General features: G+C 40.0%; 1 protein-coding gene across 1 annotated transcript; it reads left to right on the top strand.

Annotated features, from left to right (window-relative positions):
* The first annotated feature begins 2,883 nt into the window (after positions 1-2,883).
* Positions 2,884-24,769, top strand: LOC140377007 (complement C3-like). Its single transcript, XM_072462256.1, has 42 exons — positions 2,884-3,014; positions 5,759-5,957; positions 6,045-6,207; positions 6,299-6,393; positions 9,703-9,791; positions 9,888-9,970; positions 10,074-10,161; positions 10,277-10,379; positions 10,504-10,624; positions 10,710-10,825; positions 10,906-11,052; positions 11,141-11,240; positions 11,531-11,622; positions 11,732-11,923; positions 12,325-12,480; positions 12,546-12,675; positions 12,744-12,812; positions 12,886-13,083; positions 13,163-13,274; positions 13,337-13,416; positions 13,490-13,629; positions 13,704-13,916; positions 13,975-14,122; positions 14,858-15,064; positions 15,211-15,286; positions 15,359-15,518; positions 15,751-15,846; positions 15,918-16,068; positions 16,163-16,248; positions 16,467-16,544; positions 22,680-22,835; positions 22,921-22,983; positions 23,061-23,142; positions 23,223-23,274; positions 23,342-23,429; positions 23,508-23,597; positions 23,665-23,767; positions 23,831-23,920; positions 24,034-24,126; positions 24,192-24,275; positions 24,353-24,497; positions 24,598-24,769. The coding sequence occupies exons 1-42, from the start codon at positions 2,938-2,940 to the stop codon at positions 24,740-24,742; spliced, it is 4,956 nt and encodes a 1,651-aa protein (XP_072318357.1). The 5' UTR covers positions 2,884-2,937; the 3' UTR covers positions 24,743-24,769.
* The last annotated feature ends 18 nt before the right edge of the window (positions 24,770-24,787 follow it).

Genomic DNA, 24,787 nt, shown 5'->3' on the forward strand with positions numbered 1-24,787 from the left:
CACTGTAACGTGACAAACCCTCAAACAAACAGAGACGTCACCTCTCGCTCCCACGATCACCTGCGGCCCGTGCGTAAATTAAGTCACATGTCAACAAAGCACCAATCAGAGGCGTGCAGTCCTCCTCCCTCCCTCCTGCACTAAAGGCCCATGCATTTGCAGCAGAAAGCATGACATGTCAGGCTTGTTTGAGCAGCTCGGGAGACCGCGCGTGGATCTATTACAGGTGAAGGCGGAAAGATGGAACTTTCTCTGTTTTTGAATCTGAAGGTAGTAGTCGATATAACGTTAAAAAGAAGTCCCTAAAACTAATGTTTTGTGAATTTACGTTCAGCTTAAAAATAGAATTGTCAAAACTCAACAAATGCTCATTTTAGTGTCAATCAGACGATCTCTCCTGAAACCAGCTTTACTCATTCATATATTTTAAGAAAATCGAGGCAGGATTTAAAGCCTGAATTCCTCTGTGCAGTTTGTTTACTTCTAATTAGAGCAAAACAGACATCAGAGTTCCAAACTACAGTATCAGCTTCACAATTCCAGCCAATTGTTTGTACTCCAGAGGGTTCAGGAACAGCTTCAGTTTTAAATGAGGGTCATTTTTTCAGGCGTGTTCCCTATGGCTCTATGGACCATCTGGACCAGAACCTCCCGCCATCTGAACAGTTTCTTTCCCTCTGCCGTTGGACTCATGAACACCTCTTAACACAGGGGTGTCCAAACTTTTTTTCACCAAGGGCCGCATTTTGAAACTTATACGGGACAGAGGGGCAAACACAAACAACTTGACAATGTCAATTTGTTGAATGACTAAGTGAATCATTCAAAATGTTGCATTTGACGTAATTGCGATGAGCCTTCACACCTTTAATTAGACCTAGAACATTAATATTAGGTTGGTAAAACAACAATATGTTTGAATTTTTCCAATTTCACAGTAAAAAGTATTACTTTTTGTTGTTTGGGCCAACATAGCAGGAAGCTGGAGAGCCAACAAAAATTGGTCTTAGGGCCGCATTTGGCCCCCGGGCCCTAGTTTGGACATGCCTGTCTTAACACCTGTTAACCCTCTTGACTAAACTGTGAACAATTTACCGTTTAGTCTGAGTGCAAAAACTAGCAGTGCAAATTATTTAGTTTAAGTTTATTTTTATCTTATTTAGTTAACCCAATTTTTTGTCTTATTATTTTATATTTTGGTATTATATTTGTTGTTTCATGTTGCACCTTTTTATATCTGAAGAAAGTTCCTAGTTTGTGAATCTTTTATATACTGACTGGCAATAAACACTTTTCTGATTCTGATATTGTCTCTATTGTTCTCTCTCTGGTCTTGTTTTGTTTCACTGTGTCTGTTTTTCTTGTTCTATCAAATACTAAATTAATAATAAAAAGAAAACATGCCACACAAACAGTTTCTGTGAGTCACATTTTACTTTGCGTTATCAGTCAGCAAAGTTTTCGTAGCTTTGCCATGTTTGCTTTGCTTTGCAGCAAACACAAATAATTGATCTCAAGGAAAAGTTCCAGCTTGGGCTTAATTATTACCAGAGGTGTGTTACTTTAAAATAATATTACTACTATTATTCAGAGAAACTACTTTGAACAAAGAGTGATAGTTTGGAAAATCAGATTTATGATTTAATTGTAATTCAACAAACTAAACTTTAAATAATGCACAGGCTCTGGAATTGTCATTACTCCAAAATGAAAACAAACATATCTGAAGAGCCTGTATGTTGAGACTCACAAGATATTTGGTTTAAAATTGTTAATTACAATGGCAATGGTCCAATTTCTCAATTCTGAAACCCATGGATAGACTACAGAGAACTGCAAGCTGGTTTCCCTTTCAAGAATAGCTTATTGTAAAAACATTTACAACCCACAAAGAAACAATATTTGCAATGTCAACTATATATAACCATCCGATAATTATTGGGTCTCTGGTACAGGGCACAGGGCACCACCTGCAATCCATGATCTTCTTAGTCATCATCTTTAGTCAGCCCTGTCATGTATATATCAGTGCATCAATAAATAGGGACTGAATGAGGCTATTGGACTGCAGAGTGTAGCTCTCTGGCAGTTTGTGTCATTGACTAAATCAATAGTCCTAAATGTGCCAACAGGCAAAGGGAACAGGTCACTGAAAGTATAAAGTCTATTCCCGCAAAAGCACTAAATGTTTAACCGTATTTTAACTATATTTACATATTTTTTATATATCTGGTAGCTATTCATTGTCCCATTGTTTCGTATTCATTGTTCATTGTTCAATGTTTGTTGTTTGTGTTGCATTGAATCACCAGGACAAGTTCCTATGTTTGTGAATTTTGTTGACAAATGGTGATAAACCTGATTCTGATTCTGAAATAGCACCATGGGCTACTTTTCAGCTTAATGTCTTCTTGTTTTGGTACTGTACTGTCCCCAGCTTAAATAAACGGGTCACTGCAAGTCCAAAACTGGGGTTGGGTAAATGACGTCCTTGTGTGAGCGCCTCCAATGTGCTCTCATCGCAGAACCGCACCAAATTCATTCATTCCAATTCATACATTTAGTGAAAGCCGGGCATTGAATGCAGTTTAATGAACAGGGTCTAGGGAAAGCATCATGTGCAGACCCACTTCTTCTGTAAGAGGCGATTTTCCAGTCTACCGTGACATTTGTTAAGTGCAAGAAAGTTTCAAGGGGTCACAGCATACTTTCTCTGGATTTTTACCTCATCCCATTTACTTTTGCATGGCTCAGTATAGTCTGTATAATTGCTTTCTGTATTTGTCTTTGTAAAGACTGTTTTTTCCAACATTTCTCAATCGCTGTCGGGAAATGGTTTAATCGATTCATGTTTACTCATGGGACAAGGACCTTTGGGACAGTGGATAAAAATGTCTCCTGAGTTAGCACCGCACTAGAGCTGGTCTGAGCTGAAGGATGAGGAGGACTCTGCTGTGGCTCCTGGCCTCTCTGGGCCTGGCCTATATCACTGCTGGTACTGATGCTGCTCCACTGTAAGTTTGCATTTTCAAACTAATCACTAGCTTTAGGACATGAAAGAGAAATCTATTTGTTGGTTGATACAAATTAGGAAATTACAGCCTTTTCAGGATGTCCAATAATCAAATAATCAAAAGGCTAAATATGGCATACAAAACATAATAAAAGAAACTCTACAGGACATTTAAGAATTACTGTTTGCAAACATTTTCAAATACAATTATGCTGATCTTGATTTTTATTTAATCTCACTTCACTGGCTTTGAACTCAATGGAACTGTTTTTTAGACTAATTTACTGATTGTAAATTCAGGCAGTCGCCCCCACGGCTCTGGAACGCCCTTCCAGAGACCCTGAGGGCCCCACAGAGTGTGGAGGCATTTAAAAAGGCCTAAAGACATTTTTATTTAAAAAAGCCTTTTAAAATTCTCATGTTTTATCTGTGTGTGTATGCTTTATTGTTTTAACTCTGTAACTTGCTTGTTGTTTTTAGCCTCTGTTAGCACTTTGAGATTCCATTGGAATTTAAAGTGCATTACAAATAAAATGTATTATTAGGCTCGAGCGTCACAAGCTGGCGAGAGGCCTATTAATCTCGTAAGGCCGTGTAATCTCGTAAGACGAAATCAAGCGTGAAGCGCTCGCCCACTTCCAAACACTCACTAACGCACTCCTTCACTCACGCACGCCCCGTGCATACTAATTAGTAGTAGGAAAATGGAACATTACCGTTGTAAACGGGCGAAGCCCGTGCAAAAGTGCGCACTAAACGAGCACTTTACATTGCGGTCGTCATCCCCATATAAAGCACTCATTTGCCCTAAGTAGCTCACGAATACGTTCCCCATCTCTTGCATGTTCCTTGCATATAAGCATGTAATGCAAAAATTGAACATTATTACTGTATAGAGGGCCAAAAACACAAAGTGGGCGGAGCCCACTCAAAATTAACGAAAGTACCCGTCAGTGACCAGGGACCCACACCATGAGGTAGGAAAGCGCGAGCGCTTTCCGAAAATGTATAGTTTATGATATTTGAAAAATGGGAAACATTGTTTTCGCATCGGAATATTCTTCTTTCTTCTTTCTTCTTTCTTCTTTCTTCTTTCTTCTTTCTTCTTTCTTCTTTCTTCTTTCTTCTTTCTTTCTTTCTTCCCGGGACCAACCCCCCTATTTTTCACCCAGTGAACATTGACAAAAAGTCACAAAAATTTACACACCTCTAAAAATCGTGCCTCTCTACATTCTGGCTATTTCCCTTTTCTAAAATAAAAAAAATTGGCGCGTCAGCGCCCCCAAATGTACCAAAAATGCATTGAGATAGGAAATGACCCAAAAAAAATCTGATCGTAGAATCATGAAATTTGGCGCAGAGGTAGATGGTGACAAGAGAAGTAAAAAATATTATTATGGCAACGCTGTCCACCCAACCAAATGTCGGCCATATTGGTTCAAAAATGGCTAAGCATGACTTGGGAGTTTTTCCAAACGTCGTACTTTTACGAACTCCTCCCAGGGCGTTGGCTCTAAAAAGCTGAAATTTGGTGAAAATGGTACTGAGGAGTGGGACATCAAAAGTTATTCAAATTACATTGATACCTGTCACGGTCTCTGAGCGGCAAAGCCGCAAACTTTAGCTAGAATTTCAGAAATCTCCCAAATTTAACATTTCTGCCGTTTGCGCAGATAAAGTCCGAATTGCGTCAAATTACAATCAGTTGTTAAACTCTTTGCCCTAAACCTACTTGAAGTGAAATTAATTAATTTGGCGCCACAGCGCCCCCTACAGATTTTATATGGAGGTTAAATCCTGGACTTGTCGCAGTTGGCCACTGTCCAGGATGTACCCTGCCTAAGGCCCGAAGTCACTGGGACAGGCTCCAGTCACCCGCAACCCCGAAAGGGAATAAGCGGTAGAAAATGGATGGATGGGTTAAATGTTTAGTTTTGCGAAATTTTATGAAATTTGACACACAACTAAATTTTGGCATCCCCATCAAAAAAGTCAATGAGACCCATGTCATAATTGTTATGGTGTTGCCGTAACGATGACCAAAACCTCCCATGTTATTCCAATGGGGAAATCGCCAGAACATGTTTACACTTTAGACTTTCACAAACTCCTCCCAGGGCGTTAGCCCTATTAACCTGAAATTTGGTGAGACTCATCTTCAGGGGTGGACCATCAAAAGTTATTCACATTTTTATTCAAAGAGTCACGGTGTCTGTGCGGCAAAGCCGCACATTTTGCCAAGAATTCAAAATAAAATTGCTTTTTGATGGTAAAACAAAGGGGAGAAGATGTGACAGCGTCACAGATTCAGCAGTAGGTGTAATAAAAGGACAATTGGGGCGCGTTAGCGCCCCCTCCTCTTGTGGCGTGGCGGCGGTGTGGCGGCGGCGTAGCGAGGGCCGATCATTGCCCCTTGCGGCTATATTTATTATTATTATTGTGTCACACTCAAAACTAATGTGGATTTTGGCCACAAATATCAGAGTTCAGTGTTCTGGTGAAATGTTCATTGATCCCACCGGGGGTTAGTTTGTTAATTAATATTTCTGGCATAAATTCTTTCAGTGAAGGGTCAGCAGAGGGGTGCCATAGCTATAACGTATTATTGTTGCTACAAAACAATAATGTTCTGTTTAATAGAAAAAGTAAAGAAAAGCATTAAAGTAATTACAACATTGAAACTAAATATATTTCAGCAGACTTACTCCTTTTGTTGCAAACCTCTATGTCTTATTTTTGGAACAGAAAAGTGTTGTCTGCCCCCAACCTGCTGCGAGTGGGAACAGCAGAAAACATATTTGTGGAGTGTCAGGACTGCGTTGGACAGGGGCCCATGAATGTTGTAATCTCTGCCTGGAATTATCCAACAAAAAACCTTAAACTCAAGGATACAACTGTGACTCTCAATAATGACAACAAATACCAAGCCCTTGCAGAACTTGTGGTAAACAATTATTCAGTTTTCACCATCATTTCATAACTTTTATAAACCGTATGCCAGATACACATTTTTTGATTCATTGCCTGTCAGATCCCTCCGGACAGTTTCGATAAAAACCCTTCAGAAAAACAGTACGTGCACCTGCAAGCAGAATTCCCGGGATACACTTTGGACAAGATTGTCTTAGTCTCATTTCAGTCGGGATACTTGTTCATCCAAACTGACAAGACCCTGTACACCCCCGACAATAAAGGTCATTGTGATGTTTCTTTAAATTGCTCTATAATATTTACTCAGTATAATTTGTAAACTCTACATGACACAAACGTTTTCTTTTGTCACAGTTGATTTCAGAATCTTTGCTCTGACGCCGGGCATGAAGCCAATTAGAAACGATGAATCGAGTGGAAATCCTGCCACCGTTACAGTGGAGATTGTGGTGAGTGCTTAAATGTGCAGGGGGGGGGTTTTCTGGTGGTGCGTCCACCACCTGCTTTTTCTCATGGAGATGTTAAAGTGCACTTCTCCCTCGGCAACTCACACAGCAGTGCAGCAGAGCCCCGTGGGGGAGGAGCGGCCACCGGCGGCGTTGTGGGACACGTACTTTTAGCAATAAAAACGGTTACGGATGTAACTACGGTTCTATGAATTGATTTTTAAAAAAAAACTAAAATAACATTTTTTTTAATATACATTTTAAATGTTCGGCAGGCCGGATTAAAACGTCTGGCGGGCCGGATTTGGCCCGCGGGCCTTGTATTTGACACATGTGCTGTAGAGCTATAGTTGTTTAGGTGATTGATTTGTCAATGGTGTATTAGTCCAGTGGTTTGTACATTTTAGTGAAATTGGGTCAGATGACATAATAAACAAATACATTTCAGTGAGGAAAATAAGTATTTGAAAACCCTGCGATTTCACAAATTCATCGTAGGTGCATTTCCACTGTGAGAGACAGAATTAAAAAATAATTATAATAATCCGGAAATCACAATGATTTATTTGTTGCTGCAAATAAGTATTTGAACACCTGCCAATCAGCAAGAATTCTGGCTTTCAAAAACATGTTAGTCAGACTCCAACTACAACAATGGGCAATCTTTAGATTCTGTCTCTCACAGTGGAAATGCACCTGCGATGAACATTTCAGACCCTCCATAATTCCTCAGTGGGAATTCAAACATTTGTATTATACAAATACAGAATTAAAAAGATGTACAACTTTAAATAATTACAGATGTCTACAGTGGGGGTCCTGTGTTGGTCGTATGGTTATTTAAGGGGTTCCGGCCTACAAAGTTTGGTGACCCACAAATGATTTATTAGTCAACTAATTGTTTCATTGGGATTATAAGGCTTTATATGGACCACAGCAAAAAAAGAAAGGATTACATTTGAGATTTGGGAGTCTGCCTTTTTACAAACAAAACACTGTTTTGTAGTTTTCTCTATAAGTATGTCCTAGTAAGTATCCCCTTAACATGGAAAGCTACTGTTGTTCTCCCTTTACAAAAAGGAGGAAAGAAAAATTATTGGAATACTTTCCTTCTAATCTCAAAACTATACTGCCTAGCAAAACTCTAACGCTAATAAGTAACCAAGTGCGTGTTTTCCTAACCAAATATTCCATTTTAAATAGTTATCAGTCAGGATATAGACCTTGCCTGACCAGCCAGTCCCTCCTACATTCTGTTCAAATGCAGAAGGGTCTGGAGTCAGATCAACATAAAAAAAACGTTCCGAGCATGAACCGGTTCATCCACCGCCGCTAATTTGTGTCACGTGTCTCTCAAATGTGGAAGACTTTGTGTCACGTGTCTCTCAAATGTGGAAGACTTTGTGTCACGTGTCTCTCAAATATTTTCAGAACAAAATATTAATCTACCTCAGATTTACAGAGTTGAGTCCGTCGCTTGTTGACTCAACAACAGCAACGTTTTCTCAGTCTGTGTTATTTTATCGTAAGCCTCGAACGGACAATGCGTTTGTCTGATTGGTTAATCCGCCTGTCAATCACTCCCTTTAAAATTGGAGCGGCTGGGTTGGATTCCAGACCCTTCTGCATTTGAACAGACTGTAGGAGGGACTGGCTGGTCAGGCAAATATAGACCAGGGCGTAGTATTGTCATGGCTGCTACAATATATATATATATTATACATTATATTGCTATTGCATTGGACAGTCATGAAGAATGTGATGCTGTTTTTGTAGATTTTCAAAGGCTGTTGATTCAGTAGATCATTTTATTCTCTTGTGCATTTTGTTTTAAAAAGTGAGGGAGATTTCCTTACAAATAGAGCTCAGCATCTGCTGATGGCTTTCAATCTGAATTTTCTTATCTTAATAAAGGTTTTTCTCAAGGCTCTGTCCTAGGACCACTGTTATTTACAAGTTGTTGTTTTAATAAAATTATAAACTCATTTGGGCATAATTTTAAACACAGTAGCATCCACTTGTATGCAGATGATGCAATTATGTATGCTAAGGCACCTTCTTGTGCACAAATGCTTCAAAATATTATTGATTTTCACTCAAAATTGTGTTTAAAATTCTTGATGAATTCAAATAAAACTAAATGTATACTTCTCTCCAAAATACGAAAAAAGTTATCTGTTCTTACGCTTGATGGTAACAAGTACCCTATTACAAATACTTGGACATTTGGATCGATGATAAACTCTCCTTCAAGAGCTAACGAATAATCTTAAAGCCAGATTTTCATTCTTCTTTAGAAATAAAACGTGTTTTCCTCTTAATTGAAGAAAACTGTTAATCCAGGCTGCATTTCTTTCAGTTCTAGATTATGGTTATATTATATATATGCATTCTACCGCAGCATTGTTAATAACTCGATTTATCATTCAGCATTAAGGTTCATTACAGGAGAAGGATACAGAACTCACCACCGTGAATTATACTCGAAAGTAGAATGGCAATGAGTGCAAGACGAGATCAGCACTTTTGTTTGTGTATAAGAGTGTTTACTTTGCCACTATTAATATTATTATTATTATTATTTGTCTTATGCTATCTTATTTTTTCTTTTTCTTTTTTCCCTCTATTCCTTATTAAGAATATGAGAGGTTCTGTCTATAGGAGTTTTGTTGAGTGTTTTTTTTTTAAAGCATTCTATAAATGATCTGTTCTCCTACTTCTGTATCTAGTTGCGTTGCAACACCAAAATTTCCCCAGCCTTACCCTCTCGACCACCGGGCAGCTGTATTGGTTCATTTGAATTTTTTTTGTTTTAATTTGGGTTTTATTTTGATATCATCTGTTTGTTTATTGTTTATTCTGTGTTTAAAAGGGCTAGGGTTATAATTAAAATAATGAAATGGTGTGAACTATTGTCATAGAGGAACTTCATAGCTTTTGCCAGCACAACTTATCAATGCACAGGTTATGTTTTTAGTCAACCAGAATTACTTCGGTCGGTTTCAGCCCTAATTTCATGGAATGTTCCACAGTGTGACATTTAACTTGTTACATGTGTTTTTATTGCTCAAACATACTTTGAAAAACATGTTTTCACACTTTTATTCTTACTCTCCACAGATCTGATCTGTAATTTGGCCTGGTGGCATCACCTGCTTGTCTCCATTAAATTGGTTTAATGTGATAATGTGGAACTTTCCAGGCAGAACATTAACATCCCCATGGAGACACGCAGGTGGTGGTTCTCCACCAGAAAGGTTACCTAGTTCCTCTTTAGATACTTAACCATGTTCACGTGTTGCTTTCGTTCAGACACCTGAGGGCATTGTCATCCCGCTGGATCCTGTCTCACTCAATGCCGGCATGTATTCTGGATCATACCAACTTGGTGAAATCGTCAGGTTAGTCATTATTATGGATTATTTTAATTTCATTTCTTTGGCTACTTGTTGGATTGTACTGTGTTTCTTTTTCTAACTCTCTCTGTCCATCGACAGTATTGGCCAATGGAAAGTTGTGTCCCGGCTTCAAAGCAACCCACAGCAGACTTACTCTGCTGAGTTTGAGGTAAAAAAATATGGTACGTTTCTCTAGAGCTCAAAAGGGCATTGGTGGAAATTGAAGAGTAAGAACAGATTTATTTATATTTTAGATAATATCTATATTGTATATTATATTTTCAGTGCTGCCCAGTTATGAAGTGAAGCTGACGTCTGAAAGTAATTTCTACTATTATGACAGAGAGTCGTTCAGCGTCGACGTCAAAGCCACGTCAGTAGTTTATCAAATTGTTTTGTTGAAATGCAACAACAATTATTTTGGTATTAAAATAATGCTTGTTATGAGGTAATCATAGATCATATGTCATGTGTCTTTATGGTTTCAGTTATTTGTTCGGAAAAGAAGTTGATGGTACAGCCTATGTAGTGTTTGGAGTCATGAAAGATGGAAATAGAAAAGTTTTCCCGTCCTCACTGCAAAGAATATCGGTCAGTATTACATTTTTAGATATAGATATCCATCTGCTTAATACTGATATTCTTCCTCCATGTGCCTAATAAATAATCTTCTTTTACATGAAAATAATGCTCTTTAACTTGTCTGACCCGTTAGATTTCTGGGGGAAACGGTCAGGCCACACTGCAGAAGGCTCAGGTCCTCAAAACTTTCCCAAACATTGAAGATCTGGTTGGAGGATCTTTATTTGTAACAGCCATGGTGTACACTGAAAGCGGTGAGCCCAAGTGGAAAAGTAGAACCAAAAACACATATGCATTATTATGTTCCTATTTACTGTATATTTCTTTTCTTTTTTATAGGAAGTGAAATGGTTGAGGCAGAGTTAAGAAATGTACAAATTGTTAAATCACCTTACTTCATCAACTTTGATAAAACACCAAGATATTTCAAAGCCGGAATGTCATTTGACGTCACGGTAATAACTTACAATATACATCTCAACCATTTTTTGTCATTATTAGCAATAATATTTGTTGTTGTTGTTGTTAATGTCAGGTTACTGTTACTAACCCTGATGGGACTCCAGCAGAGAACGTCGCGATTGTGGTGGAGCCTGGTCAGATCCAAGGCACAACTGGAGCCAATGGCAGGACCAGTCGGACAGTCAACACCAAGGCGTCGGATAAAAGCCTGACCATTACTGTATGGAAACAGAGAAATATGGAAATGCATTAGAGTCTTGAACGTTTTTGCCTTTTCATCTCCAATTAAAATCATTATGTCAATTTAGGCAAGGACCAATGATGGCCGACTTCCCCCTGAAAGACAGACAACAGCCTCGATGGTGGCTACGCGTCATGAGACAAACACCAATAATTACATTCACATAAGTGAGTATTTTAGCTGCTTTTCTGAATGCCACTTTGGTAATTCAGGGAAAGAATCTTTACCACAACAGAATTGGTATTTAAGCGTTTATTTAAGAGTTTCACTATGATCTACTTTTAACATCTTGTTAGTTGGATGAAAGAGTGTTGTCAGTCACAGTAGCTCCTTCTACAACAGATGAGCTTGTTCATGCATTAGCTTGAATGAAAGTGTTTTCATATGGGCTTTATTATTTGGCTTGTGGGCAAATTTGTTTGATTTTGATGTAATTGAATTGTCTTTTCTGTTGTAGATGTAATGTCATCAGATTTGAAGTTAGGGTCTGATCTTAAGGTCCATCTAAGCCTGAACAGCCAAGTTAAAACATTTGAAATTACATATCTGGTCAGTATGTTTATTTATTAACAGTTTTCAGAGACAAATAGATTTCAGAATTGGGGTAAGATGAGCTCTTTTATTTATAAATGTAATGAATTCATGTTTGATCATTTAGATCCAGAGCAGGGGTCAATTGGTCGGCTTTGGGAGACAATCTTCAGAAGGTCAAATAACTGTTGCTGTGATTATCCCAGTTACCAAACAAATGTTACCATCATTTCGCCTCATTGTTTACTACCACCCCAGTCCCACTGAAGTGGTGTCTGACTCTGTTTGGGTGGATGTTGATGACTCTTGTATGGGCACGGTAAGATACAATCTACAAGACAATAATCTTATACTTAAAGATCAATACACATATTTACATACAAATACATTTTACAAATCATTGTAAATCTTAAATACCTTCTTTATATAATGTTGAGCTTTCTAAGGACTTTAAAATTAGGTATTATACCTAAGGAGTATAAGATGCCTGTCACATTACATTGAAAGGAATTGAGTCATCAAATGTAAGTGTACACTTAACAGTGGACCTCTCTATTCCCCATCTATCCACACCATATAATACATGGTCACTTCTCACCCACCGTGCAACAATTTCAGAGGCTATTTGTTGTCGTTCAAAGTACAGTATATTGGAGCTGAGCTATCCTTAAGGATTTAGTCTGAAAAAAAAAAGTGAATCAATTGTGGTTTTGTTTTTAGCTGACGCTAGAACCAAAGACTCCTGTCCTGTCATATGAGCCGAGGAGGACATTTAATCTGAAGGTCACTGGAGACCCGGGTGCCACTGTGGGACTGGTGGCCGTGGACAAAGGTGTTTATGTCCTGAACAATAAGCACCTCCTCACCCAGAAAAAGGCAAGTTTTTCATGAAAATTGTGGAGGTCATCAATCTTGTTCAAATGCTTTTGGTGTCTGTTCAGGTGTGGGAGATCGTGGAGAAGGCCGACACCGGCTGCACCCCAGGCGGAGGCAGAAACAGCATGGGGGTGTTTTATGATGCAGGGCTTATGTTTCATACTGATACAGCGGCTGGGACTCCTTACAGACATGGTAACGCATTCATATTTGTATAGGTACACAATAACAGCTCTCTTAAATAACTTTTGTTTTCTTTTTAGAGGCGAAATGCCATGTTCCTGCTAGAAAAAAGCGATCTGGCACTTTGTTTGATGCCATTACCACTCTGGGTAAGTAATTGTAGATTACATTATGTAACAAATGTAATACATGATTTATTCATAATTTGTTATAACACCAAAGCAAGTGTATATAAGGACCCCCTGGAGCGTGAGTGTTGTTTGGACGGCATGAAGCCCACACCTCTAACGTACAACTGTGCCACGCGTAAACTGTACATCACTGATGGTAAGGCCTGTGAGGACGCCTTCCTGCGCTGCTGTGAAGAGCTGGAAAAGCAGCGCAGCGATCTCAAGCAGGACAGCCTTGTTCTGGCCCGAAGTAAGAAGCACACCAACCTTTCTGTACATATGTCAAAGGTTTCTTTTATTTTAATGTTTACCAAATTCAACATCTATAGGTGAGGAGGACACCAGTTACATGGACAGCAGTGAAATTACTTCTCGATCAAAATTTCCAGAAAGCTGGCAGTGGGTTAACTTAAAAATCCCTCAGTGTGGGAAACCAATTTGGTAAGATCGGCATCCATAATGTTACTGTGTTTTGGGATTGAGATAATTTTCTTTGTTTTCAGTGAAAAGGAAATGGCCATTCCCTTAAAAGACTCCATCACAACCTGGGTGTTCACTGGCATTAGTCTATCAGAAAATACTGGTAAGAGAGGTTTATATCTACATATATTTCAAAACATTTCTAAAACAAATTTTCTTTTGATTTTTTTCTTCAGGCATCTGTGTTGGGAAACCTTTGGATGTTGTTGTATTTAAACCATTTTTTGTAGAGCTTAAACTTCCGTATTCTGCGGTGGTTGGAGAACAGATTGAAATTAGAGCAATTATTCACAACTACATTGATGATCCCATCACTGTAAAGTTATACTTCATTTACCAATATAACAGTTGAACCTATAATTGACTCACCCATTTATATTTCTTCCATAGGTGCGTATTGAACTCACAGAAAACCTAGATGTTTGCAGTTCAGCATCGAAGCGTGGCAAGTTTTCTCAGCAGGTGGAAGTGGGACGCTCTACCACTCGTGCTGTGCCGTTTATTATTATACCCATGGAAGAAGGTCAAAAAAACATTGAAGTTAAAGCCGCTGTAAAAGACTCGTGGTACTCCGATGGAGTTTTGAAGCCACTACGCGTTGTGGTAAGAACTAAAGCTTAACTGTGTTTAGTTTTAATGATCATTGTATGGTCTTTTTCAGCCAAGAGGCGTTCTGACTACAGTAAATAAGGTTGTCGACATAAACCCGCACGATGCAGGTGGCACACAAGAAGAGACCATCAACAATACAATTTCAAAAACTGAAATGGTTCCAAATACCCCATCAAGAACAAAAGTATTTTTGTCAGGTACTATTATAAATCAACTGCAGTTCAACTCAATTTTGGTCACAATCCTGGCTCTGCACAACTGTATTTACTGTATGTACTTTTCCCTAAGGGACAACACAGCATGGACACACTACTTGATAAATATATAATTTTACCTTCTCAATTTAAACATTCTAGGTTCAATTATTTTCTTAAAACCCTCAATTATTTTTGGAAAAGATGAAATTATGTATTTATTTTAAGTCAACATTCAACATTTCATGCTATTCAACAGTATAATGTTCAAGTAAATAAATGTTTAATTTTAAAATCAAATGAAATTAACTTTTTACCTAGTATAAAATACACAAAGAGTCAGAAAATTAAAGTCTGTTTTTGCTTATCTTGCACGTTGAGCAAAAATCTAAATTAAATTAGTTATTTAAATAATTATATGTTTTACTTGAACATTAAAACAGAACATGTTTGGTATTTCATTTCTGATTTTGGAATTTTGCAATTAAATTCAAATGACTAATTATTGATTTTCAATACTGAATTTGGAAAATAAAATCTATGGTAATGACCCATAATTACACTGACTGTATGGCCCTTCTTCAGCGTGACAGACAAAAAAATATGCTTAAAAAGTAATGGCATTCTCATCACTCTTATAATAATTTTGGGCCTAATTTTGTATTCAATCTTTCTTTGCTTTATTATTATTTTAATTATTATTTGTTTTTAGTTAGTAAAGTATTTGTGTGTCTCCAGGCAGGGAGCAGGTGAGCCCCCTGGTGGACAGTGTCATTGGTGCTTCCTCCATGGGCAGCCTAATCTACCAGCCCTCTGGATGTGGAGAGCAGAATATGGAACACATGACTAAGACTGTCATTGCCACGACATATTTGGACAAAACCAATCAATGGCAAGCAATCGGCATGGAGAAGCGCAGCGAGGCCCTCAGCCATATTAAAACTGGTGTGTATCAATTGTAACACCAAATATAGATCATTACATGGAAATTGTATTCCCATCTAAGGTTTATTGTAACCTGCGTTGCACCAATGAAATTTCCCCATGTGGGACAATAAAGGAATATCTTATCTTATCTTATCTGTTATCAGGCTATCGGAATGAAATGGAATATGCTAAATCTGATGGATCTTTTGCTGTTTGGAAGGATGCAAAAAGCAGTACTTGGTAAAATACAATTCTTTCAGAACTGAGAATCTGAAATTGTTCTCCCGACATTAACTGTATTCTCCCTGTAAGGTTGACTGCCTATGTAGTCAAAGTATTTTCCATGGCCCACAATCTGGTTGCAATAGAAAACAGTCATATCTGTAATGCAGTGAAGTTTCTGATCCTTAACTCACAGCAGCCTGACGGTATGTTCAAAGAGATTGGAAAAGTCCACTACGTACGGACTGTTGTAAGTATCACAAAACAGCCCCACTTCTTCTGTTTAGGTGCATTATGGTGAAAACCTTTTCTGACCCTCTTTCCTCATTCGTTATCTTGATAACAAATGTACTTTTGTTAAACTCCCTTTTATACTGAATGTAACAAAGAGGTATTACAATTCAGAGTCATTCGAATTTGAATTGTTAAGGATGAAAAGCCCAGTTACAGTCGTCTCTAGCCTGCTGTGAATATACTTTTAGGGCGATGTTCAGGGAAGAGACTCAGATGCCTCCATGACAGCCATCTGTCTCATTGCGATGCAGGAGTCCAAACGAATATGTGACGCCACAATAAACGTAAGTTTGGTTGTATATTCTCTGTTTTCTGGCTCATCTTTTAATTACTTGTTATTGCACATCTTTTTCAGAGTTTACCTGATGCTATAGACAAATCCGTGGCATACCTGGAGAAGCGCCTTCCCTCTCTCACCAACCCATATGCAGTCGCTGTTACGTCATATGCTCTGGCCAATGAAAATAAGCTTAACAAAAATATTCTGTACAATTTTGTTTCTCCAGGTTTGTTTGCAGCTTTTCATGTGTTTATTTTCTGTTATGCATACAGGTTCATATTAAGGAATAGCCCATAATTCATTACTTGTGCTTTTTGTAGAGCGGACCCATTGGAAATCACCTCAGGGACACGTGTCCTCACGGGAGGCAACAGCTTATGCTCTTCTGGCTCTCGTCAAGGGCGAGGTGAGTCTTATTCTTTTGTTGTTGAAATGTTGTCTGACTATAAAGCACTTTGAGTTAGGCTTTGTGTGAAAGGTGCTCTACAAATACATGTATTTGATTGATTATACCAATAGTAGATTAAAGTAAAATACAAGTAAGTAACTCCTTGATTTGTTGTATAACATTATTCTTGCAAGTTTTAAAATTGTCATATTCAATAAATCTTTGACAAATGACAGTTTCTGGAGGACGCCCGACCCATTGTGCGATGGTTCACACAGCAGCAGAAGCAGTACGGCGGATATGGATCTACACAGGTAGATGCACATACATACATACATACATACATAAATACATACATACATACATACATACACACACACACACACGCACGCACGCACGCACGCACGCACGCACGCATACATACATATATACATACAGACATACATACATACAAACACACATACATACATACATACATACACTCATGCATACACACACACATGCATGCACACACACACACACACACACACACACATATACATACATACGTGCATACATACATACATATGCACATACATACACGCATGCATATACACACACACACACATACATACATATGCACATGCATATATACATATACATACACACACACACACACACACACACACACACACACACACACATACATACATACATACATACATACATGTATGTATGTGCATATGTATGTACGTATGTATGTGTATATGTATGTATGTGCATATGTATGTATGTATGTATGTGCGTATGTATGTATGTATGTGTGTGTGTGTGTGTGTGTGTGTGTTTGTGCATATGTATGTGGGTATGTATGTATGTATGTATGTATGTGTGTGTGTATGAGTGTGTATGTATGTATGTATGTATGTGCATGTATGTGCATGTATGTGCATATGTATGTATGTATGTATGTATGTTTGTATGTATGTATGTATGTATGTATGTCATACATACATACATACATACATACATACATACATTCATACATTCATACATACATATACACATAATGCAGATAACAGTTTTCACACTTCTCACCCTCTGCATTCTTTCTCCATTTGTATTTTGTACAAAATGTGTTCTTTTAAACTTCTATACTTCAACATTTATATTTTCAAAGATGTTTTTATTGACTCTGATACCACAATGTATGAAACATTACCATACACAATTAACCATGTAAATGCCAGTTATTGTCACATACAGCTTTTTTAAATTAGATGTGATAATTTTATAATCATGTATATATTACATGTATAATAATATAATTTATATATATTTTTTATGATCACTGAAAGAGATCATCCAAACCATTTTTGGTGATTTACATTAGGTTACATCAGGAGCGTGCAGTGACTTTTCTGTGCAAGCAAACTCCAGGTGTTTAGTGGAAAACACAAAAGAAAATAATCTAATATGCAAAGCCTCTTACATGAAGGGCAAAGGCCTATCCTACTGAGCTAATGCTATAAGCAAAGCCCTATCCTACTGAGCTAATGCTATAGGCAAAGCCCTATCCTACTGAGCTAATGCTATAGGCAAAGCCCTATACTACTGAGCTAATAAGATAAGATAAGATAAGATATTCCTTTATTGTCCCACATGGGGAAATTTCATTGGTGCAACGCAGGTAGATCCAGAGGTAGATACAGAAGAACAGAACAGATCACTTATAGGAAGTCTGAAAACACTTTCAGTAGAAGATCTCCTATAAATAAATAAAAACTCCCATAGACAAATAAATAAATAAATAAATACATAAATACCATTGCATGTGATCACGACAGTAATTGCACATGAATATGTGTCACGACAGCACATAGATTGCACATGAATTCCAACAGCAATTGCACATATGACAGAATTGCACATCAGTATTAGGTTAGGTCAGTATTGCGGGTGTTCAGTACTAACAGTTTTTGTTATAAAGTCTGACAGCAGCAGGAAGGAAAGACCTACGGAACCTTTCCTTCACACATCGAGGGTGGATCAGTCTCTCACTGAAGCTGCTCTCCAGAGCGGAGAGAGTGTCCTGCAGGGGGTGACACTCATGGTCCAGCATAGATGTGAATCTAGCCAGGACCCTCCTGTCCCCCACCTCCTGCACCGAGTCCAGAGCACAGCCCAGGACGGAGCTGGACTTCTTGATGACTCTGTCCAGCCTCTTCCTCTCCCTCTCTGTGATGCTGCTGCTCCAGCAGGCCACACCGTACAGGAGGGCTGATGCCACCACAGAGTCGTAGAAGGTCTTCAGGAGTGGCCCTGTCACTCCAAAAGACCTGAGTCTCCTCAGGAGGTAGAGCCGACTCTGGCTCTTCCTGTACAGTGCGTCTGTGTTATGAGTCCAGTCCAGTTTGTGGTTCAGATGAACACCCAGGTACTTGTACGAGTCCACTCTCTCAATGTCCCGTCCCTGGATGTTCACTGGTGAGGGGGCAGTGGGGTGGCGTCTGCGGAAATCCACCACCATCTCCTTGGTCTTCCCCGCGTTGATGAGGAGGTGGTTCCGCTGAGACCAGTCCACAAAGTCCTGCGCCAGTCCTCTGTACTCCGCGTCATCGTCGTCCGTGATGAGTCCGATGATGGCAGAGTCGTCAGAGAACTTCTGCAGGACACAGCTGCCCGTGTCATGTCTGAAGTCTGCAGTGTAAAGGGTGAAGAGAAAGGGCGCGAGGACAGTGCCCTGGGGCGCCCCCACACTGCAGGTCCGAGTGTCAGACACACAGTTCCGGGCTCTCACAAACTGGGGTCGGTCTGTGAGGTAGTCCAGGATCCACTCTGCCAGGTCATACTCCACACCAGCCGTCTCCAGCTTGTCCCTCAGGAGCAGCGGCTGGATGGTGTTGAAGGCGCTGGAGAGATCGAAGAACAGGATCCTCACAGAGCTGCCAGGCTTTTCCAGGTGAGAGAGAGAGCGGTGCAGCAGGGAGATGACGGCGTCCTCCACTCCGATGCCAGACCGATATGCAAACTGCAGCGGGTCCATGGCTGAGCTCACGGTGGAGCGGAGGTGGTCCAGGACCAGCCGCTCCAGTGTCTTCATCAGGTGGGACGTGAGAGCCACTGGCCTGACGCTGTTGAGGTCTTTGGGGCGCGGTGTCTTAGGCACAGGTACCAGACAGGAGGTCTTCCAGACCTGTGGTACCACCCTCAGCTTCAGGCTCATGTTGAAGACATGCTCCATCACTCCACACAGTTCATCTGCACAGGACTTAAGGAGCCTGGGGCTGATGCCATCAGGTCCTGCTGCCTTTCTCACTTTAATCCTCTTCAGCTCACTCCTCACCTGTGCTGCTGTGACAGTCAGTGGTTGGCAGGGGGACCGTGTGCTGGGGGGATGGGTGAGTCCAGGCGAAGTGGGGAGCTGATGGTCCGGGGCAGATAAGCGAAGAGGAACAGATGCAGGGCATTGTCCAGCTGTGGAAGAGGGAGCATGCAGCTGTGCAGGGGGAGGGGCGGGTGACCGATCAAACCTCAAGAAGTGAGCATTTAAATCATTCACCCACTGTAGATCCCCCTCTGTCTGGGCAGGGGGGATTTTGAAGCCCGAGATGGTTTTCAGGCTCCTCCACACTCCCTGAATGTTCTTTTGCTGCAGCTGCTCCTCCATCCTCCTCCTGTAGCCGGCCTCAGCCTGCCTGATCTTCCTCCTCAGCTCCTTCTGCACAGTCCTCAGCTCCTCCTTGTTCCCTGACCTGAAGGCTCTCTTCTTCTCCTTCAGCAGAGCCTTCAGTTCACGGTTAATCCATGGCTTGTTGTTTGGAAAACACCGCACCGTCCGGGAGGGAACAATGTTCTCAAAACAGAAGTTGATGTAGAATAATGCTATAGGCAAAGCCCTATACTACTGAGCTAATGCTATAGGCAAAGTCCTATACTACTGAGCTAATACTATAGGCAAAGCCCTATACTACTGAGCTAATGCTATAGGCAAAGGCCTATCCTACTGAGCTAATGCTATAGGCAAAGCCCTATACTACTGAGCTAATGCTATAGGCAAAGCCCTATACTACTAAGCTAATGCTATAAGCAAAGCCCTATACTACTGAGCTATTGATATAGGCAAAGGCCTATCCTACTGAGCTAATGCTATGGGCAAAGGCCTATACTACTGAGCTAATGCTATAGGCAAAGGCCTATCCTACTGAGCTAATGCTATAGGCAAAGCCCTATCCTACTGAGCTATTGCTATAGGCAAAGGCCTATACTACTGAGCTAATGCTATAGGCAAAGCCCTATCCTACTGAGCTAATGCTATAGGCAAAGGCCTATACTACTGAGCTAATGCTATAGGCAAAGGCCTATCCTACTGAGCTAATGCTATAGGCAAAGGCCTATCCCACTGAGCTAACGCTATAGGCAAAGCCCTATCCTACTGAGCTAACGCTATAGGCAAAGCCCTATCCTACTGAGCTAATGCTATAGGCAAAGGCCTATCCTACTAAGCTAACGCTATAGGCAAAGCCCTATCCTACTGAGCTAATGCTATAGGCAAAGGCCTATCCTACTGAGCTAATGCTAAAGGAAAAGGTCTACCCTACTGAGCTAATGCTATAGGCAAAGCCCTATACTACTGAGCTAATGCTATAAGAAAAGGTCTTTACTACTGAGCTAATGCTATAGGCAAGGCCCTATACTACTGAGCTATACTACTGAGCTAATACTATAGGAAAAGGTCTATACTACTGAGCTAATGTCATTAGACAAATAGCATTTTATGTTGTTAAATGACTGCCTGTATTTCTAACTATCGTCTAATAATTCGAAACGTGAACAGAGCCTTAGCTACAAACAAAAGACTTGTCACTAAAAGATAGATTGTAAGTCAGTTTTTGGAGCTGTTGCTTTTCCTTAGTTAGGGCAAAACCTGCAAACATCCAAGATTCTCACACAAGCTTTTTCAGCGTGGCTTGAGGCTGTTTGGTCCTCAAAATGCATGTGCTAAAACAAACTGCTGTCTGCTCTTGTTCTAAAAGCTCAAAGAGTAGCGACCCGTGGTGACCTTTAGCAGCCTGTAGCCGCCTGTAGTTCCTTTAGCCGCCTGTAGCGGCCTGTAGCCACCTGTAGCCGCCTGTAATTCCTTTAGCGGCCTGTAGCCGCCTGTAGCGGCCTGTAGTGACCTTTAGTGGCCTGTAGTTCCTTTAGTGGCCTATAGCGGCATGTAGTGACCTTTAGCGGCCTATAGCGGCCTGTAGCGGCCTGTAGTGACCTTTAGCGGCCTATAGCGGCCTATAGCGGCCTATAGCGGCCTGTAGCGGTTTGTAGTGGCCTGTAGTGACCTTTAGCGGCCTATAACTGCCTGTAGCGGCCTGTAGTAGCCATTAGCAGCCTGTAGTGACCTTTAGCGGCCTATAGCGGCCTGTAGCGGCCTGTAGTGACCTTTAGCGGCCTATAGCGGCCTATAGCGGCCTGTAGCGGTTTGTAGTGGCCTGTAGTGACCTTTAGCGGCCTATAACTGCCTGTAGCGGCCTGTAGTAGCCATTAGCAGCCTGTAGTGACCTTTAGCGGCCTATAGCGGCCTATAGCGGCCTGTAGCAGGCTATAGCGGCCTATAGCGGCCTGTAGTGGCCTATAGCGGCCAAATTTCGGCAGAAGAAGTGAGGGGAAAATGGGCCTATTTGGATATATTTTAGAACAAATCATATGTAGTTGTGACACACAGTAATTTTAGATTTTATTGGTCAATCACTGATTGTTTTGATTGTCGTGAGCGCTCGCCATTGGGTCACATAGAGGTCAAAGGGGAATGGCTAAAAAGGGGCACACTTTTGAAAACAAACATTATTTTTGCACTCCCCTTGAATTGCCACTTTACCCTGGTGGGGGAGTTTGTGCCCAAATGACCCTGGAAGTGTCCTGGTGCTATGTTGTCTGGGTTAGGCCCCTGGTGGTGTCTCCCATGGCAAACAGGTCATAGGGGACGGGTCAGACAAAGTACCTCTATGATGATCTTTTATGCAGTATTGTAATTACAATCATTTCATGGTGTCTTCTGAGGTGTGGTAACCCAGCTCACGTTCCCCACTAATAGGGAATCTGATCTGGGTTTAGACCGTTGTGAGACAGGTTAGTTTTACCCTACTGATGATGTTTTGTTGTAATAGTAATCATTTTATGCAGCTAAAATCTGGAACAGTCTTCCTGAAGATGTGAGATAGGCTTCTACTCTGACAATGTTCAAATCTAAACTAAAACAGTTTTGTTTAGCTGTGCATAAGACTGAAAGTATTTTTCTTTGCACTCTTCTCTTTTATTTCTTCAACTGTTTTGTGATTTCTGTCATTTCATTGTGATGTTAATGCATTTTTCCTGTTGTGTGAAGCACTTTGAATTGCATTGTGTATGAAATGTGCTCAACAAATAAATTTGCCATGATCTATAAAATGTTAAAACATGTCGTTTTATTTTAGGCCACAATAATGGTGTACCAAGCAGTGTCTGAGTACTGGACTGTGGCTAAAGAGCCAGACTATGACTTGGACGTGGAGTTGACGGTCCCAGGCCGCACTTCTCCTTACAATTTCAAATTCAACCAAGGAAACCACCACACCACAAGGACGTCTAAGGTCGGATTATCAGTGCAGACAGACCAAGCAGTCGCATCGTCATGATTGTGTCTGACCTTTGTTCTTTGTTTTGACCTCAAAACAGAACTTTGAAGTAGATGAAAGTGTGAAAATGATCGCGAAAGGCACAGGAGAGGCAACTCTGACTGTAAAACACTTTAACTTCTTAAAATCACCTCCTTTTGTCTCAATGTTTGTCTAATAGTAAACTTGTATTATTTACAGCTGGTCACAGAGTATTATGCTGTGCCGAAAGAAACTGTGAGCGACTGTACAAACTTCAATCTTTCACTGGATTTCAATCTTGGTAAATTCTTCTTTCTTCAGTACATTTTTCTGTACATTTTCCACGGATTATTAATAATCACATGTGTTTTGTTTCATCAGAAAAGGTTGATAAGAACGATGGAGACATTTACAAGCTGCGAATTGAGTTTTTGTAAGTAAAAGTTTAAAACCAATAGTTCAAGCATATGGTGTTTTAAAGAATGTTTTTGGTTTTATAGTTTCAAGAACACGGAACCTGCCTCTATGTCGATATTGGATATTTCCTTACCCACTGGCTTCATGCCTATAAATGAAGACTTGGATGCAGTAAGATTTCAGTTGTGTCCACTCTTTCTTTTAACTGCATTAATGTGGTTTGGAATCTTGTCTCTTGTCTAATTGTAGTTAGCTGAAAACCGCGCCCGCGTCATCTCCCACTGGGAGTTCAACAAGGCTCTGTCAGAGAAAGGCTCCCTCATTCTCTATATGGACAAGGTCTGGTAATATTGTTGGAATTCAAGCCTTTAACCTTTAACCCTGACGGGACATTTGGTCTTTACAGGTCGCTCACGATCGAACTGAGGTGCTGCCTATTAGATTGAGACAGACTAACAAAGTGGGCATTTTACAGCCAGCCTCTGTGTCCATATATGAATACTATGAAAGTAATTATGCACAATTAAAGAAAGTATGAGACGTTTTTTTTTGACATTATTAATGTTTTACAGAAACAAAATGTGTAAAATATTATCACCCACAAAAGAAAGATGGTCAGATATTGAGACGCTGCCAAAATGATGAATGCCTGTGTGCTGAAGGTAATACAATTCAGAGTTTTAAAACACCATTGGTCATATCAATAATGCAATATGAACATTGAGTGGTTAAAATAGTATTAATCTATCTATGCATTTATTTGATACACTTGAAGAAAACTGTAGCATGCAAAAGAAAGGCCAAATCAAAGACAAGGATCGCATTGCCAAAGCCTGTGAATCTACACTGACCAGCAGGATTGATTATGGTAAACGAACATTCTGCTATTCCACTGTGAGGAGAAAAGTACAGAAACATTATCTTTTTGTATAGTATACAATGTCGTTCTGGAAGAAGTAGCTTATGACGTGTCTTTTGACATCTACACCATGCGAATCGAGCTGATCATCAAGGAAGGTTGGTCTTTTGAAAGTTGATACTTTATTATTCATATTTATTTGCTTAACAATCTGTAAATAATTTGTAACTTGCAGGAACATATGATAAAAACGCTGAAGGCCAACTGCGCCATTTTATTAGTTTCTCCCACTGCAGAGAGAGTTTAAATTTACAGAAAAATAAAGGATACCTTATAATGGGCGCATCGGAGGACACTCTGAAAAATGCACATACTCAGTCGTAAGTGTATTTTAATATGTTTTTGTCCAATTAAACACAGTAGACTGTTTTTCAAAGTAAACTACTTTTACCAAATGGATTAACTAAAACTTTATTTTAGGTATGATTATTTGCTCGGTGAAAGGACATGGATTGAGTTCCGGCCCAGAGGGGAAGAGTGCCAAATGGATGAATACATACCTACCTGTTTAGGTATGGAAGCCTTGATCGACAAGTATGGATCAGGTGGCTGTAGGGCAAAATAAAATAAATGCCTGATGTGTTTGAATAAATTAATAAATGTTTTCATC

The sequence above is a fragment of the Eucyclogobius newberryi genome, unplaced genomic scaffold (assembly GCF_026437365.1).
Source record: "Eucyclogobius newberryi isolate DKJ021-1_F unplaced genomic scaffold, fEucNew1.0.hap1 SCAF_4, whole genome shotgun sequence".
NCBI classification, from domain to species: domain Eukaryota; kingdom Metazoa; phylum Chordata; class Actinopteri; order Gobiiformes; family Gobiidae; genus Eucyclogobius; species Eucyclogobius newberryi.

Bases quoted from the DNA above. Each gene is read 5' to 3' on its own strand.
- LOC140377007 (XM_072462256.1), top strand. From the start codon at position 2,938: ATGAGGAGGACTCTGCTGTGGCTCCTGGCCTCTCTGGGCCTGGCCTAT. The intron at 6,394-9,702 runs GTGAGTGCTTAA...GCTTTCGTTCAG, and splicing joins CCGTTACAGTGGAGATTGTG to ACACCTGAGGGCATTGTCAT. The intron at 23,921-24,033 runs GTAATACAATTC...ATACACTTGAAG, and splicing joins TGAATGCCTGTGTGCTGAAG to AAAACTGTAGCATGCAAAAG.